General features: G+C 37.9%; 2 protein-coding genes across 2 annotated transcripts; both read right to left on the reverse strand.

Annotated features, from left to right (window-relative positions):
• Positions 1 to 786: 786 nt before the first annotated feature.
• psma6a (proteasome 20S subunit alpha 6a) lies at positions 787 to 5351 on the reverse strand. Its single transcript, XM_030126646.1, has 7 exons — positions 5170 to 5351; positions 3632 to 3726; positions 3398 to 3479; positions 2646 to 2801; positions 2295 to 2473; positions 2109 to 2203; positions 787 to 1685 (listed from the first exon to the last, which is right to left on the reverse strand). Exons 1-7 carry the CDS (start codon positions 5243 to 5245, stop codon positions 1628 to 1630), a joined length of 741 nt encoding a protein of 246 aa, XP_029982506.1. The 5' UTR covers positions 5246 to 5351; the 3' UTR covers positions 787 to 1627.
• Positions 5352 to 5439: 88 nt separating this feature from the next.
• prorp (protein only RNase P catalytic subunit) lies at positions 5440 to 19085 on the reverse strand. The gene is made up of 10 exons (XM_030126642.1): positions 18348 to 19085; positions 18105 to 18243; positions 17709 to 17943; positions 16898 to 17193; positions 16600 to 16647; positions 16225 to 16357; positions 8041 to 8151; positions 6874 to 7022; positions 6396 to 6594; positions 5440 to 5663 (listed from the first exon to the last, which is right to left on the reverse strand). Exons 1-10 carry the CDS (start codon positions 18766 to 18768, stop codon positions 5535 to 5537), a joined length of 1860 nt encoding a protein of 619 aa, XP_029982502.1. The 5' UTR covers positions 18769 to 19085; the 3' UTR covers positions 5440 to 5534.
• Between the last annotated feature and the right edge of the window lie 175 nt (positions 19086 to 19260).

A 19260-nucleotide genomic window follows, 5' to 3' on the forward strand; every position in this document is an offset into this window, starting at 1 on the left:
ACGACATTCCTGCTTCTGGTCTCAAGAAGGGAATCTCCGCTGAACAACAGGATGCCTCTGTCAAGCTCAGGGTGAAGGGAAGGAAGGGAGTTTTACTTAAATGAGTGAAATAAACATAAATCATCCTTAATGCAGTTATGCAAGTCAGTGAACATATTCCAAATTTGTGCACTAAATTTTGGGATTAGGTTAGGTAAAATAGCTCAGTGTATCTACTTTACAAACTGCCAGTTGTAAGCACATTGGAAGTAATTTTCACCTTTTAATGATTTTAGACATGAATCTGATCACCTAATAGATAAGTTATAATACTCCTGCTGAAGCATTTGTGAATCTTATAGCATTTAATTCATACTTGTGTTTAGTTACAAATGTTATGAAACTGTAACTTTGACTTAATTTGAAATTGTACTAAAGATTAAAACTAAAACCAAATGTGGAAACTTTGTAGTCTAAAACAAAATCAGTTTTCAAATACCGATATAAAATCTGAAACTGGCAGCTATAATCCGCTTCACTTTCTTTCCCAGTGCACAAGAATAAAATGGTTTTGCATATTACAAGACCTTCAATAAACAACAGGTGCTGGAGCCTATCCCAGCCCTTCTATCATTTAATACAAATAAACTAAAACCAGCCAATACATCAAAATAAAACTGAAACTAAAATTACTTAAGCACTCGTAAAACCAAAGTGTTCGACAAAAAAAAAAAGAAACACTAATAAAACTTTAAATAATTAGGCTGCAGCTACACAAGGTTGCAAATGCACTGAGAAGGAGACAGATCGGGAAAGGTCAGTGTTTAATAAAAACACATTTAATGGAAGTGCAGTGATGGCAGCAGAGAGGATGAGAAGGAACATGGAGGGAGAGGAGGTCCATAATGAAAAAGTAATGAGCGACTTCCCATTGATGTTGACCTGAGCAGACTTAAAACAGGGGTGTGACATGACGATTGTTCCCACAGCTATTCCCTGGGTTATCTAACAGAGCACAAACAGAAACACAATGAAAGAGATACAAGTGGTGTCAGCCCTGAGTAAAGATGGTTAAAAAGCACTGTTTAAAGACAGTGACTCAAGACACTGCTGGACCAGAGTCCATGTTAAAGAGGTATTGAGTTCTATTGTAGTGTATCCACACCTCCATCCTCTAATCTGCTCATGTCACGTTCATCAACTGAAGTTAATTAAAACCCTGTAGCCGATAAAACTGCAAGTGAGCACGACCATGTTAGAGCGTCGTGTCATCGGGGATTGATGGGAAAGTCCGGTATCTTTCCAGCCTGTGTGATTTTTGGCGTCTGGCTGCAGGGAGGATGTCTCAATGCGGCTACAAAGGAAATTGCAGAGGAGTACGATATGTGGATACTGAGTCCGATAAAGTCCAGGGTATGACCAAGGGGGATGAAAAGGGTATATGGTATGTTTATAGCACACAGACAGAGCCCACCTGGTATTAAATCACCATATTGTTCTTCATTGTTTACACTTTTTGATACCAACTTGTCCTTTATTTTCCTTCTAGACGAGGCCTTTGTGCAAAGGAGGCGGGCCGATCCAGTGATACCATGCATCTTCAATTTAGGGATAATGCTGACGGCAGTAATATGGCTGCCAATTTCCCTCAGTCTTTCTCAGACAAAGCCACCAGGTGAGCATCAATCTCTGACTCTGACAGAATCCTGGAACACAAACAAACACATAGTGTCCTTTCTGGCAGTCTGCAGGCAGATATTATGGTTATAAACACGCACTGACATGTGGGGAACACACTTGGCCATGTAAGCTCTTTCTTTGATCTTACCACTGGTCTTGGTTAGATTTCCATTGTTTTCCTCACTTTACTGAAGCACTCTTAAAACTTACAGATTGCTATTGAACTTATTCCAGTCTCAGCACAAACATGGTAAAGCAGGCTAACACTTCAAAGCTCTGTGTCTTTGTTGAACAGCAAAGATCAATTTGCTTTTTGTTTGTGCAAATTTGTCGAGGAATTTAAACAAAGCCCTTGTCTTTTTCCTTTAGTACTCCAAATCACTTTCATTCTGTCAACCCCACACACATGATTATCAATATATTTCCTCTATATCTTTGAATATACTCACTTGAATCTTGGTTCTTGTGTAGTGATGACTCCCACCTCCACCTCCGAGGGTTTAAAGTCAATGGAAAGAACGGTGGACAGACATGAGATTGCCATCTGTTTTGAGATATTGGAGGGAACAATGCAGACATTAAACATTTTAAAAAAGACTTAGAATACTATGTTGATGTGCATGTGTCTAACTTACCTCTATGGCGTGATGGCAGTCCCAGTCCAGTTTCTTCTTGACTTTCTTCTCAAGGAAGCTGGTGGCTTCAGTCTGTTTGACTCCAGCTGCTGTGGCCTTAAATCCACAATAGTAGCCGGCTGGATCACACTTAAACAGCTGTGGGCCCAACTCCTCATCCACTCCAATCACTATCATACCTGAAGGAGGGAAGCAAGAGAAAGGAGAATAACAAAAGTATCAGTATTGAAACATCAGGTTAATACTCATAACATGTGAAGTCATAAAGATTGAGAAAAATCTGACATGTAGATCCCACACAATATAAACGAGTGTATTAAACATAATGCAGAACATGGCTGGTATACTCACAGCATCCTAGTGGCCTCATCTCTGCATTCTGTGTGTACACTTGGGAAATGTCTGCCATGCGTTTGCACAGCATGTCCACTGGGATGTCATAGCCATATTTATACCTCCAGTTAGCTGCCTCATAGCGTGCCCTCTGCACCTGAGATCTGCCATCAGCTGGAGGGGAAAAAAGATGAAAAATATTCAACGCAATGATGCTGCTTTAACATATGTACAGTAAAAAAATATGATAAACTGACAATGTGATGCACGGGATGGCGGTATCGTTAGGTATGCTATGTAGGGGTAGTAGAGTAGTAGATAATTATTATACTATACATTTTGCTTTTGACTTTGTTTTGATTTATTTTTTGGCTACAGTTCAATGTTTTGATTTACTTAATATTACCCATGCATATTTTGAACAATGCTGATCACTCTAGCTGTTTTGAATGTTCTACTTCTATATTTGTGAAATGATCTTCTGTTTTAATGTCTGTCAGTCATGTTCTCACCATAAAAATAGTTTTAAAACACAAATTACCATGCAAGGCTCCAAACCAAAATATATAATGACTGACTGACATTTATTGTGAAAATTATAATTATTGATGTTTAAATTTTTGGACCTTTTGCCTGGCCCTAGTCCTACAGATGGTCAAAGATTATTTATTGTCAAAATCTCTTTTCACCCACAATAAGAAGAGGAGGAAACAGTTCATGGGAAATAAAGTGTGTGGTATTCATGGTCAGCTACAAAAGACATTACCTACCAGTCATGCCGGTCATCACACAACCTATGTTCTCTGTGATTGTGAAGAGATGTGTGACTGTCATGGAATCCAGCAGCTTGTCCTGAGGAAGACAGAGGAGAAAGGCACTGCTCATAGAGCACTGTATAGTACATACTCCTATAGCAACCAGAATACAGGCTGGAAAAACGAATCACATGTTATGTAAAGACAGACAAACTTGTGTATGTTTATCATGTGTTTAACTGTACTGACTGGGACTTTCTTCTGTGTGACGACCACAGCACAGTCCTTTCCCCTGACGGCTACAGACGTCAGTCCTCCTTGGTTGATGGCTTTGAAAGCATATTCTGAGGACAGATGCAGACCATGTTCAACTTAAGTCTTCAAAACAGCAAATGTCTTCTATAGCAAAATAACCTTCATTGTCCAGCTGATGCAGGAAAATTATCTTTTGTCTCATCCAGAAAAATATAAACAAAACATGTCCACATCACAAAAAAGTAAAATTACCAGAAAAATCTCTCTTTGTAAAACAGTCACTGCATTCATAACTATGGTGTGAAGCCTACACTCTTATATTTATATTCATTGTTGTTTATTGACCATGTTAATTACATTTGTGATAATATAAAAGTTGTAGATCTCTTTTTTTGCACATTTAGTCAAGCCAAATAATTTTGATATTAAACAAGGGAGTTCCCTATGTGGCAATTCTTCTCTCAAAGTCTCTGACTAGGTATCTTTCTTACAAACTCAGTACTGTCTGTGTTTGTCATCTATTGTCCCAAATACTTAAAACAATTAACAATTAGCCCAACACAGTTTGGTCAAACAAATCAATGACAGAATTAGGTCTCCTTGATTGAGAAGTGGGTTTCTTGGTTTTCCAACATTGATAAACGACCAGACGCATTATCAATTTATGGGAAAGTTCTACTAAAGCAATGTTTTCAACTCATTAAAATAAATACAAATTTTTTTAAATGTATAATTCATTTTTGATAAGGTTAGCTTGTTGCTTCCTAGTTTAACATTGTGGACACATGTTACAGTATGCACACATTGGTTTATAAGAAGAAAAAGAATCCTTTATTGTTCCAGATGACATTGTAGAGACAATATTTCCAAATTTGTTTCTTCATGACAAGAAATTGCACACAGTTCAAACAGTATTATAAACATGATGTACAAATAAACAGTACTGAGTAGGAAAATATTTAAAGCAGTAAGAAAAAATTAGTGGCAGCAAATTTACATTCATAAAACTATTTAAATTCGTGTCAAAGAAATATCATGAGCGCAATGAGCGTATGTTAAGAATAAATTATTTTTAAGGCTAGTGATCGTTAATGTTCATATTATCTTTGTATATTTGACAAAGAGATGGATCGATACAGCTATAGTTATGTCAGTTATAATGTTGAAAGCACGACAATGATTCTTTTTATGCTTTATATTGATATTCCCATCGCTGGCAGATGTCACTTTTATTCGACTGTATTTATTCTATGTGATCTGCACATGATGTTAAAAGTTGCTATCAGCAAGAATGCCTAGCTAGCAAGCTAAACTAGCTAAGTTTTAATCAAAGACGATAAAATGACAGTCAGTATTTTTTTAATTAAGTTATGCTGATTCGTTCACTCAACACATTAGCAATGTGTTGCTGATTTCTTGTTTTCCTCTATAACCCAGTGAACGAGCGGAATGGGCTGGTGGCTAATGTTAGCCTGTTAGCCAGTGGTGATGACAGAGCAGGTTGAGTTCTGTTCAGTTCTTTCAGTACTGACCCACTTGGTAGAGTCTTCCCTCCGGAGAAAATATAGTTATGTGGCGGTCAAACCCAGCACTGGATCCCCGAGACATGTTGCCGAAAAATAACTGAGGTAAACCTTTATAGACTGAAGTCGAAACTAAACTGATCAGCAATAGAACCAAAACATGACAAACATTTGACCCGGAAGTACAGCCTGGGCTTTCATATCCGGGTCAAAGCCGCATTATGTTGATTTCATGTTTAAATAAAAAAAAAAAAAAAAAAAAAAAAAATCTGCTTGTACTGCTTTTGGTAAAAGTTTTATTTTCAATATCAAATTTACAATAACATTTCGGAGCAAATACAGTCTTTGAGTAACACTTGAGACCATGTGTGAGTTCACTGCACTTTGGAGAGGCAGAGCCACTTCTGTGGTACTTCATAGGTGCTCCTGTCCTCTGAGTCGTCGTAGGGAATATGCCATAAATCCTCTGAAGTCTGAACAATGGTGTCGTAGCTGGGAATACTCTAAACACACACATGCACACCTAGTTAGTGATGGAGAGTAACAAAGTACTTTCAAAAAGTGGTGTACTTTTTAATTTGATACTACCTCATACTTCAACTCCTCGACTTCTAAGAAGCAAATATTGTATTTTTTCCTCCTTTTCTCTGACAACACTTATTACTTGTCACTGAACACTACATATCTCCACATGTATTGATTTCTACTGTTTGTGATAAACAGCATTCCTTAGTGGATTGTGAAATCTCTCTCTCTTCATAAAAATTAAAAATACATCTGGATTAGTTGGAAAATGCATTGTCACTGTGTTGAAAAAAGGCCAATAACCTGAGATCATAAAAAGTTAATTTTGAGAGTTGTGGTTTTCACAGGACAGTGACGCTACAAAAGTGCTGATTTTATAGAATGCCTCACAATAATATATAAAGTAGTTTAAACGGGGTTCACTTTAAATATGTACAGCAGTAAAATGCAACATACATGTTAATACAACAGTAAATTAAATTCGAGAACATCAAATATAGTCGTAAAACTGTGATTTTAAGTATATTTTGCTGATAATACTTGGATACATTTACTTAATTATAGCATTGAATGTATAACTTGTGGAAGATTTTCTTGTGCTGTATCGTTTCTTTGTGAATACTTCTTCCACCACTGCACATCTCTCTTAGTCCTCTACTCGAACACTACTTCTGATCCCTCTTTCTCTTCCTGCTCCTCATCCTCCTCACCTGAAATCGGACTCTCCGTCTTGCTGCAACGTGTCCGTCCACCACCAGCTGGTGGCCCCTCTGCCATTTGAAGAAGAGCCGTCTGCTGGCTCCATCTGGCAGGCAGGCCTTGTGGTCCCTCATTAGGTCCCTGCTCACAAATTTACAGTGGTTCCCAGAATGCAAAGTGGCATACAGCAAAAAGGGGTCATCCTCAGAGCTGAGAGACATATAGAAACAGGAATCAGGTAAAACAGAAAAAAAGGTGAAGATACAGGAGGATGACAAGGTACTGAGTTATTCTGCATATGTTAATGTCTGTTCTGGTTGATTCTATTATCAACCCACATGCTGCAGTATTTTCTGTGATTAAAACAACAAAAACCTTGTGATTTTAGAGCAGCTTTCAATAAATGTTTGATAAACGAATAGTAATAGGATGATTGAATTTGAATAGCTTGTGAGTCCCTCTAGTTAATCTGTGTTTCCAGGTGCTCACATGTTTTCAGTGAAGAAGAAATGGGCTTTCTGCTGGATAAGAGCCATGTCGTTTCTGTCCCAGGTTTTCGAGGGCCGTAGCATGTGTTTCCTTCCCAAAACCAGCACTGCCAAGCCTTGACGCGCAAACTCCGACACCACTGCCAACAACTGAAAAACACCACACACACTTTAATGCTTTTAGTTGTACCAAGAAAAAAATAATTCATGGATTTTAAGTGATGTGAATGTGGCGGGATGTCAGCTTGGCTTAGTCCCAGCGGCTCCTCTATGACTAACCCATTTTGAAACAGGTTTTAATCTCATTTGCATCTGCTGCTCTAACTGTTATACTGAGCATGTGATAGTCAGATCATAAAACATGTCTGAGTGTGTTAAGAAGATAAACATTTAAGATACAGTATGAAAGTGAGCAAGAAGTTGACATGTAAATACTTTAGCAAACATTTTTTATATTAAGTCTACAGAAAGATCTATAAATGTGTTTAGTTTGACTTTTTATTATGTTAATATGTTTGTTTTATACTTGTAAACTGTCTTATTTTATGTTCTTTGTTACTTAATTTATTCATATGTCCTCACAATGTTTTGCATGTCGAACAATAAAAACATAAAAAATATTCAGGTTTACTGCTAGTCCTCAATTTCATTTGAATAAAAGCCTACATAAAAGTGAATTCATAGTGTTGATGTAAATGCCTTCTGCATTCATTTTAATATTTTATTTAGAGCTCAAATAAACTACATTGATTTGATATCTAAATAGGATTTCCCATGTCTCTGTTCACACTTTTATCTTTCAGTTACATACAGTCTGAGAAAAATGTGACATGGTGAAGCCTAACACACACGCACATACACACACATCCTGTCAGACAGACTGATGTGGGCGGGCAGACAAGTGGGCCAGGTGTTGTTAAAATCAGGTACTGGCCGGTTAAAAAATCCTCCAACATGTTCACACGCAGCTGTTTAGTCATAGTGTGACCTACAGAAAAGCCCCTGGGTTGGACACACATATATGTATAATGAAACAGCTAAAAACCAAACTGTACAGCGATGTGTGTGTATGCATATGCAAATGATTCCGAAAAAGTACTGTATAGTCAAATCTTCAGCTTTTCATTTCACACAGTGTCACGTTTAGCATCCATGTGTATGTTCTCACCGTCTCCGACAGCTTGGTTTTATCTTTGTTGATATTAGCGACATTGAGTCCATCCATGACCACATCAAAAGATGGTTTCCTCTTCACAAACGCCTTGAATCTCTCCAGCTCCTGAAAACACCATAGTCCATAGGGAGAGACAGAAAAAAAGACAAAATGTAAGAGTGATACACGGAAAAACAAACCAAAAACAGAACAAAAAAAGGCATAGACATGACACAAAGCCCTGTGTTAGCTTCGGAACAATGAATAACTCATTCAAGAGGGTTTTTTTTTAAAGAGTTTGTTTAGTTTCAGAAAGAGGAGAAAACAAGATGTAATTTCTCATTTATCTTTTACCAACAACAAAAAGAAAATCGATTCATTTGGTGATAACTCACAGGACAGGAAAGAGATTCAAAATTGGAATCTGAAAAGTAGTAAAAAAGAAAAGCTGTCAGACAAAAATATATATTCAGATGCATCCACTACTCTGAAACAGAGAAGATAAGGTGAAGTACTGCTAGAAAGTGTCATATTTTCTACCTGGGTTATAATGCTGTCCTCTCAAATCTCACAAAATTACATGGACGTTTGACTAAATAAAATAAGTGTATCTAGAATAATTAATAACAAAACACAGGGGTTATTCCTTGTTCCAGAATATGTGAGATAACTGACCCTATGGATGGCTACTTTCTTCACTGACTGATCAAGGGTCTTCCAGTAATAAATCTACCTGGACCTACTTTCTTGGTACTGAGAACCAGCTGCTATCTTAACAGATAACAGCATACTGAGGTGTAACTTGTACGCCCTGGCAATAACAGAAATTATATTAAAGTAGTTGGTTAATGATTTTGTAAAAGTACATGAGTGTCAACTGACTTTAAACTGTATAGTCAGTACTATATTTAGTTATAACTCCCTAAGAAATGGATAAGAAATGACACTTAAAGTTACGTGTGGAAAGCCAATTGTAGGTACTCAGTATCTTTAGGTTTAATTTTAGGATATTAGTGCAGAATCCGAATAAGCAGCACATAGTCCAGGCTTCACTGACAGAGTTATCAATGAAAAACTCTGTAGAGCAGCTTTGTATCATAAGAGAAGAGTTGCTCACACAGACATTGTTGGTACTTTCACTTTTAGATAGCAGCAGTATGGAAATAGGCTTCTGTGAATTCCCCTGGACTTGAAACTTGGTTTGCATGTACATAAGCATAAACACAAAATCAAAATGTGGCGGTAAAAAATGTAAAAAAGCTTGTAATATTCCTCCTCTGATGAGGGTTTTCTAGATAAAATGCACGCCAAGGCCTTTTGACTCTACATTATGCATTTTCATCACTAGTAGTCACTTAACATACCCACAAAAATAGGATATACTCATTAATACTGCAAAAGCATATGTGTGTTGTTTACACCAGAGGTCTGAGAGATGTGTGTGCTGAGTGGGAGGCAAAGAGTTATAGGTGTGAAAGAGGTGAGAAAATAAAAAAAAAATGCAGCAATTCACAATGAATACAAACAGGAGAATGACAGCATGGGAGAGAGAGAAAGAAAAGGAGAGAGGGAAAGACAGATGGAGAGAAAATCCAGTATAATTATCCAGGGACTTTCCAGAGCTGATACGTGAAACCAGCTCATTGTGCTGCTGTGGATAATATGACTGCTTAAAACACACACACACACACACACACACACACACACACACACACACACACACACACACACACGCACACACACACAGAGCTGCACATGCATACATAAGCCGACAGTGCCATTTATGCCCCATTATACACAAAGAATGACAGTATTCTGAAAACATATCCGTGAGAGTTACTGCTGACCTCAACAGTGTATTCACTACTGCATTACATTTTCATCTAATTAGCATCATTTATCAGGACTTTATAAATACTGAGTTGTCTACAATATAAGTAGCATAAGTATTTTGTGATAAATATGAGCACTGTTAACATCACAGTGTTTAAAAGCCTAATCTAAGGATGAATAAGTTGTTTATTTAGTATGAATAAACTTTGTCATTGATGACACATTTAGCTAATTATTATCATTTAACTTACACTTTCAACAAGGTACTTTTAGCATTTAGCTTGTATTCTCAGCTGCCACACATTCTAATGCTAGTAATTAGGAAAAAGGTCTAACTGTGACATTATCATTAGCATATTATTTCAACTATTTATTATACATTAATCTAAAACCATTATGTCATTTATGTTAGCAGTAACTTACACTTAGTTCTAGCTTTAGCTATAGCTTTTAGCTGGTTTATATGAAACGTGTACATTACATTTGGTAACAAGTTACTTTTAGTAGTTGCTACACTTTTTAAACACATAAAAAACATGTTTACAGTTACAATATTTTTCATTTTTCACAAGTTTCATAAGTGGCAACTGTCACTTACAGACTGTTTCAACTGTTATTCATATATTTAGCTAACTATAATATCATTTATGCTAGCTTATACTTTGGTAAACTACATTTTAGCATTTAGTTAGCATGGCATTTTAGCTTAAACACATATATTACATTTAGCTAAATAACTAATTTTATTGTTTTCTGAGCTACTGAACTTATCACTTTTCCATAATTTTTTAGCTTACACCCTGAAGAAACTAATATTTAATGTACTCTCAGCTTCTAAATTTTGCATGAATGACAATAAACTAAATGCATTTTTAAAACACTAATAATTATGCTTTTTTTTTTTTTTTCCAAATCTCCTATCATCAGTACCATGTCATTTCATCTGTTATTCTTTGAATAAGAAACTCTGAATAAACTAGAAGCAGTTTGACTTGCATACTGTACATACCTACCTTTTATGGACTATCAATTCCAAAATATAGCTACAATATAAATCTCACATGTACTGTAATAATAGTAATTTAAGGGCTGTTTGATTGTTTCTATTTTTCTGGTCTTTCTGGATTTGTGAGAAAGTTGGTTTTCTCTGCTGAAACTCTTGGTGTTTGATTTTTATCTGTTTGCTTTGAGTCTTGCTATCATCATATGTGTCACCCGTTAATCAAACAGAAACACACTACCCCCTCATCGCCTTGTCCTCCATCTGTCGCTCCCTCTGTTTCTTTCCAACTGTTGCCCCTTTGTTGTCTGAAGCACTCTGTTTGCCCTTAAAATAAATTGCCTTAAATGGGGAATTAATAAAGTCAAATTAAAGTGCACTTCTGTCTGCCTTCCTGTGTCTGTCTGCTCGGCAGGAGGTCGCTGTGGTCCACATTCACATGCTGGAAATCCCCTTCATTTAACTAACTATTCCACCAACAGACTCCTCCTGACTACTGAAAAACACTAACAGAGAACATATACCCCCTTCTCCTACACCAAGATATATTTCTAAATAACAGTTTGATTTTTTTCACTATTTCAGGTAACTTTGAATCCAAGTTCATTGTAATGGGCATCATAAAAAATCCAGCCAGTACATTCCAATCCGGTGAAGAGCTAACGTACCTTGGCTCCCTTTCCACAAGCAGGCAGCTCATAAAGAGATGGCTGCAGACACACTTAAGCATTAATCCCTTATTTTATGTATGTAAGTGTCTGAGATTCTGGTTGAACACAAGGGCAAGGCCTACTGCACTGAAAGAATGCAACTGAACCTGCCCAGTCTTACTTTGAGCCTTTAAAATCCACTCTGCAGTGACAACACACAAAAACACCTCTGCCTCTTCAGTCTGTGTTAATGTATAGTACATACTTATTGTATCTTATTAAACACTGGAGCACAGAGCTGAAAAATAAAACCAAGTGTGTTCCAAAACTGAGGTTAAGATTCTTGTATGTATTTGTAATCAGTGGAAAAATAAAAATTGAAAACATTAGTACACTAGAAAATATAAAGAGGAAACTGTGGCCAATTTTCTAGATTTACTGAGTATATGAATAGTGTCTTTATTTAAAGTGGTTCTTGAACTTTTGTGAACCCTTGTAAATTTTCTCTGTCTCCTAAATATGACCTCAATAAGACTCAATCAGAAGTCCTAATACTCAGCAAAAGAAACCCAATTCAACAATAACATATTAACCTTATTTATTTACTGTGGAAAGTGATCTTATCTTAAATATTTGGGAGTGGAAAAAGTATGTGAAGGTCAAGGATAGGTTAGGAATTTTAACAAATAGGATGAAAAGGTTTAAGTCTATTCATAGAACAAAAATATATCTTCGCTGTCAAAGTTTGCCATTTTTACCTCGGCCAGGAGGTATTGTGATCACTTTGCTTTGTGTGCGTGCGTGCGTGCGTGTTTGTTTGTTTGTTTGTTAGCAAGATAACTCAAAAAGTTATGGATGGATTTTCATGAAATTTTCAGGAAATGCTGATACTGGCACAAGGAAGAAATTAATGAATTTTGGTGATGGGGGGGGGGGGCAGATCTATCTCGGCAGAGGTCTGTGCTCTCCGAGTGCTTTTCTTGTTCTTGATATGTGTTGTGACTCAAGCAAAGGAGCTTCATACAGACTTTACAAGAAAAATGTTTGATGTCCCTCAGTTGTAAAGAGTTACAGAATAATTTATAAAGAGTTCAAAATCTGAAAGTCGACTGTCAGGCAGATGTTGCACAAATTGAGAAGAATCAGTTCCACTGTTACCATCCATCCATCCATTCTCTTCCGCTTATCCAGGGCCGGGTCGCGGGGGTAACAGTCTAAGCAGGGATGCCCAGACTTCCCTCTCCCCAGACACCTCCTCCAGCTCTTCCGGGGGGATCCCGAGGCGTTCCCAGGCCAGCCAAGAGACATAGTCTCTCCAACGTGTCCTGGGTCTTCCCCGAGGTCTCCTCCCGGTGGGACATGCCCGGAACACCTCCCCAGGGAGGCGTCCAGGAGGCATCCGAAACAGATGCCCGAGCCACCTCAGCTGGCCCCTCTCGACGCGGAGGAGCAGCGGCTCTACTCCGAGCTCCTCCCTGGTGACTGAGCTCCTCACCCTATCCCTAAGGGTGCGCCCAGCCACCCGAAGGAGGAAACTCATTTCGACCGCTTGTATCCGGGATCTTGTCCTTTCGGTCATGACCCAAAGCTCATGACCATAGGTGAGGGTAGGAACGTAGATTGACCGGTAAATCGAGAGCTTCGCCTCTCGGCTCAGCTCCTTCTTTACCACAACCGACCGGTACAGCGACTGCATCACTGCAGACGCTGCACCAATCCGTCTGTCAATCTCACGCTCCATCCTTCCCTCACTCATGAACAAGACCCCGAGATACTTAAACTCCTCCACTGTTACCCTCAACAGTAAAACATGTAAAAGCCAAGGGTTCACTGTCAACCCCTGGCTAATTTTAAGGAAAATAAAAGTTCTCTTGGTTGACACGGTGGTGCAGTGGATAGCACTGTTGCCTCGCAACAGGAAGGTCCTGGGTTTGATTCCAACCAGGGACCTTTCTGTGTGGAGTTTGCGTGGGTTCTATCCACCCACTAATAGGTTAAATTGGTCAACCTAAAAATTGCCTCTATATATCAGATAAAGCAAGTTCAGAAGATGATTAAGTCCTCTTTTGTTGCAACTTATATCAATGTTCATGAGGAAAATATTGAACAACAACAGTGCACATGGCAGAGCTGCAAGGAGGAAGCCACTACTCTCCAAAAAGAACAATTTTGTCCATCTACAATTTGCTAAATGCCATGTGGATGAGCCACAAGGTTGTTGGAAGAGTTTTCCGTGGAGAGATGAGACCAAAGTATAACTTTTTGGCTTGAATGAGTTGCAGTATGTTCAACAATGTCCAAACACTGCATTCCTACATCAGAGCTTTGTCCCATCTGTGAAATATGGTGGTGGCAGTGTCACACTTTGGGCATAGTTTGATGCCTCCGAGCCAGGGAGGTTTGCCATGAGTAACTATGAATTCTGAATGGTACCAGCAAATTCAATGGAAAAATCAAGTCAAGGTATTGATCTTTGACATGTACTGGATCATGCAACTAGACAAGAACCTTGAACATGCAAATCTTTCTGTAAAGTGATCATTAAAGCAGAAATTTAAGATTTCCTGTAATGTTAGAGTCAAAGTCCTGACCTTAATTCTATAGGAATGTGGTGGAACGACCTGAGTTGAAACCATTACATAAGGAGGATAAAATTCCTCAAAACAAAAACGACAAAGACATGACTGTCACAGTCTCCAGTAGGACAGGTAATGGACCTAAAAAAAAAAAATCTAATAGGGTAAAAAGTAGAAGATATGAAGAACAATATGAGGAACAGCCTTGTGCTTTAAATTTTACCCGCCAGATAAAGTCCTTAAAAAAGAATTATCTGGTGTTTGGATCCATCCGTTTTATACTTTCTGGTCCCTCCATACCAGTGTGCAGAATGGATAAACAATTTTAGGAAACGCTTTGTTGAAGTTATTACTAAAAAAGGTGACACATACTGTTTTTTTGCCATACACAAATATTTTAAACTGGATCTGTTTCAGCTGCACATTTATGGAGAACATTATTTATCTAACTATATGGTACGAGCAGTTACACTATAGAAACTGCAACAATAGAAACCATTAACACTGGTGCAAACATCAGGCTGTGCCATCCTCTGTGTCTTGGACTAATTATCAAACATCATAAAAGTCACATCAGTCCCAAGAAATTACCCAGTCAAGTCTTTGAACCATACGGACAGAAAGCCGCCTCATAGTGCCGGAAGCCAAACTAAAATGCATCAAAGAGAGATCAGTTCAGAAGTGGTTTTCTTCTCATTCATCTTGATAGTGAACATCTGTCTGAAAAGTTGTGAGTTTGCTGAGCAGCTTCAACGGACTGTGACAGCCTGAAGGTGGATGTGTAACAATGCTGCCACCTAGCAGAAGTTACAGGAAGTGCACCACAAAACCATCACCACTTGATGAGAAATGAGACTAAAATTATATTTGATTGCAGGCCTGAGCATATTTTAGATGATTTTGCAACAAAATGTAAATATTATTATGTTTAAATAAGTAGAAACAAAACTAGCCCCTTTTCAACCGTAGGAACTTTACCAGAAACCTCAGCGGGTTTCTACTAAAATTACCCCGGTAAAAAACCTTCCCTCCACCCCAAACTTACCCTGAAAACAGTTTCATGTAGGGGGGGGTTTAAGATTCCCCAGAATTCTTGGGGGCAGGGCTATGTGCTGAAGAATGCTGATTGGTGGAACACATTTGCAGTGTTCCACACATATGCTCACCCACAATATTTAAGCCACTGTGCCGCTGCAAACTTGTTTATTCCATTTCTACAAGTTTCATTTTGTTTCTGTTTTGATTATTCGGAAAATGGTGGTAAAAGAAGAGAAGCTACGAAAAAGAGGGGGGATGATGACTAAACACACATCCTACTTGTTTTAAACTGACAAAACTTTGGTAGTACAACCAGAATATCTAATGTATTAAGCCTGATTTGCACACTATTAATCATGCTCTGTATTAATATAAAGCAGAGGTGTCAAACTCATTTAAGTTCAGGGGCCATGTACAACCTAATATGATGTCAAATAGACCAGACCAGTAAAATTATATTATATAAATAAAATAACTGTGAAAAAAGTAAAATAACATTGTGAAAGTGTTTACATCTACAGTTTCCTTAAAAATCTGAATAACATGAACAACCTGAAATGTCTTCAGAAAAATCAGTGCATTTTTAGCAATATTATCCCTCAGTTTATCATTTACACATGTGCATTACAACTTACAGATCACAGTGGATCTACAAATACACAACACATTTAGTAACAGGCAGATTACTGTTAAAACTGCAGTTACTTCTCTTAAGACATTTCAGTTTGTTCATATTGGTTCAAGTTATTCACATGTTTTGTGAATGGATAGCTTGTAAATGTAGACATTTTAATGTAATTTTACTTTTTTTACACTAAAACAAAGAAAAAAAATTGGGGTTTCCATTAGTTATAGGTTATTATGATAGTATTTTACTGGTCTGATCCACTTGAGATCAAATAGGTCTGTATTTGGAACTTGAACTAAAATGATTTTGACATCCTTGATTGTTAATATCTTCAGTGTAATTTTTGCATTTTACAAATTCATCTCAGGAGCCCAACTGGACCGTTTGGCAGACCGGTTTTGGCCCATGGGCCATATGTTTGACACCTGTGAAATACAGGATAAAGTACAAGTAGTTCAAACTTTATGGACTAACCTCTGGCGTAGACTTCTTAAAAACATCCTGTCCTTCGATGATATCTGCCATGACTCTGTCTTTCAGCTGTTGGTATTCCTGAGTTGTCAGTTGGATGGACTCTAGCTCAGACCCACAACACCTGCATAAACCCCTAAATACACACATACATTATTATAGAATACAAACTGTAATATATGCAGTAGTAGTAGTTTTATGAACAGGACACAGCTCACAACTGCTTAAGACGAAAAACCAACAGAATATCAGGGATGATCTACTTAAGGCCCAGGTCCAAATCATGCCCATAATATGGTGCCAGCTGCCCAATGAACATTTTCTAATTCTCTGAGTAAATTAAGATGCAATACGGTTAAGAAGAAAAGATGCACGCACTTAGGGTTGACACTTGTCCAACTTCCTGTCCAATTCTGTCCAGGGAGACTGAAGATAAAGAAAAAGAACAGTGAAAAAGAAACTGCACATGAGCAGCTTTTGAGGAATTCATATAGATTTAATAATCAATGAGTGAAAGTGACTTGATGAAATTTATTCTAGTTTTCAGTCTTACCATTACTATTAGTATAATAGATGCACATAAACTTATCTTCTTTATCTGATGCTTCTAAATTTATAAAATACTATCATGTGCACCTAACCTGAACCAACAATGTCTTTATGACTTTTTTTTTACCTCTCAAACCAGGTCTTGATGCAGTCAGCGAGGCTCTTCTTGGGGTAGATCTGATTATCTCTCATGTAAAACAGAATTCCCATCAGTTTCTTCTCATATTCAGACTGAGACATGACTTCTACTCCCTCCTGTGCAGTCTTTCTTGCTCCTCTAAACAGATCCTCCCAGGTTTCCTGGTGTGGGCTCAGTCCCTTGTCTATTAACTCATCATAAAGAGTACAAGCAGTTGTTGTGTCACCGTGAAGCACGGCTGCTGAGATGATGTCACCGTAGTTGCGAGGTGATGGGGTAAAAACCTGTTAGTGTGACAGCAGAACCAAATAATTGGATACTAACTAAGATAATCATGTCATGTGGCTGACTCAGAAGATGACTATTATTTGGAAAGCTGTTATCAATGATCTTTTTATAATACTGATTTATAATGAAGCTCTTATTTTTTTGAGATGTGATGAAAATATATCTATTTGATAATAATAACACTAATGTGTTGAACCTGTCTGTGTTTCACTGGGTAATATATTTTATATTACCCAAATGAATGTCCACAGTTAATCAAAATAACTTTGCCAATAACTCCTGAATGAGTCACAAGATTTTAGTCTGCTTAACAACAGCATATGCATCAGCGGACATAGTATTTTCTTGTTTCTCCAGGAGAAAACAACATCTATTTGCTTTTGTTTGTCAGTTGTAAAATAATCAGTTGATGCCATTTACCTCAAAATTATATTTAGACTTTCACTAGTTACGTCCTGTAGGTGCATTATGATGGATATTATAAAGGTATAAGGTTATTTTTACACTTTACCTTATCGAGCTCCTGCAGTATGTTGAGTCCTTCCCTCCACCTCTCTGTCCGGCTAAAAGACTTGATAAAGAGGCTCAAGGCTCCTGTCTCGAGACAAGGGAAATTTCCCCGCATGATGTCATACAAGTCAAACACCTCAGTGTCATGGCCACTGTTCACACACAGCGTCAGGTATCGCAGCAGTAGCTCATAGGACAGTGTTCCCGTTTCCATGGCTACAAAAGTCAGCAGAGACCTATGGCAGAAATGTTTTTCCAGATTTAACACACTGTCATGGCATCAAACGCTATAAAAACAGTAATTCAGGTCCTACAGCATTATAATCCCCAAATCCATCAAGTACACTATATTAAGTGTGTCTGTAAACACAAGGACACAGAAACATTCTCCTCTTACTTGGGAATATCCAGATTTGCTCTGGAGTTGAAGAGTGCAGACATCATCTGGACGTCAAAGCGCTGGGGATTACCCACAGACTCCTTCAGTGTCCTCCACTCAGTAGGAGACAGCGGACGGTCAGGAGGTGCCAGCTTCCCTGTCAAACACTGATGCTTTAGTGAAAATACCTACAAAAATGAACCCTTAATATCGCAGTACACTTTACGGCAGTGAGACAACATTTATTCCCTGATACTGTACCTGTTCCTTTCCTCCGTGAGGGCTCATCCACATGCTGGTCCTCATCCTCACAGGCCAGTGCTGTTTTTCTTTTAATTATCTCTGCGGTCCTCTTCGCCGTCCCAGCAGCAAACACAGACTTAGGGTAGGGTCGCTGCATAGAAGTGTAGTTCTTACTTCTTTCCTCCTTTGCACCATTCCATAAATCTTCCTCTCTATGCCGGATGGTCCTAACTTTACCTCTCCCATGTTCCTCAGTCTGCCCACTGTGTTTTCTATCTGTTGGCCTGACACTTGGATTAGTTTTTTTGGTGCACAGAAAGTGTGCAGCAGAACATAAGTTTGAACTGCATACAGTGAGGAAATTTGAACTCCCAAGGTTATAGACAGGCTTTAGGGGCATCAAGCACAGTCTGACTTTGCAAATTATGGTTGAGCTCATGTTAGCATATAGCAGCTATTTCCTGTTCTTATAATTATCCTTATCTTACACGAAAGTTTCTCATAAAATTAGTACAGAAACTTTGTTAGTTACTTGGATAACTAGCCTGTTATGGAGACTAGAAACTGACCATGCTATAACTAAAGGTCAGCAGTCATCAAAATATAACCATCCTTTTCCTGTTGGCTCTCTGGATCATAATACCCCTTTAATACAACTCAATCGTTAGCTTCCTAAACAGAAAATCACTTTTCCTGCCACAAAACCTCATAAATGCTCACAGCAGCGGTAGCAGCAGGCATGACTTCTGTCGCGTATCTGACGTCATCAACATTTGACAGCTACTTAACAAAATGACGTTTGATTTCAAAACAAAAATATAACTTAATAATGATGTTCTAATTATAACAGTTGATACGTTTTACGCAAAAAAAATAATATAGACAAGAGAATTTTGAGTTATTTTTTAATTTGTAGACAAATACTGAGGAT

This window comes from Sphaeramia orbicularis, chromosome 22 (assembly GCF_902148855.1).
Source record: "Sphaeramia orbicularis chromosome 22, fSphaOr1.1, whole genome shotgun sequence".
NCBI lineage: Eukaryota > Metazoa > Chordata > Actinopteri > Kurtiformes > Apogonidae > Sphaeramia > Sphaeramia orbicularis.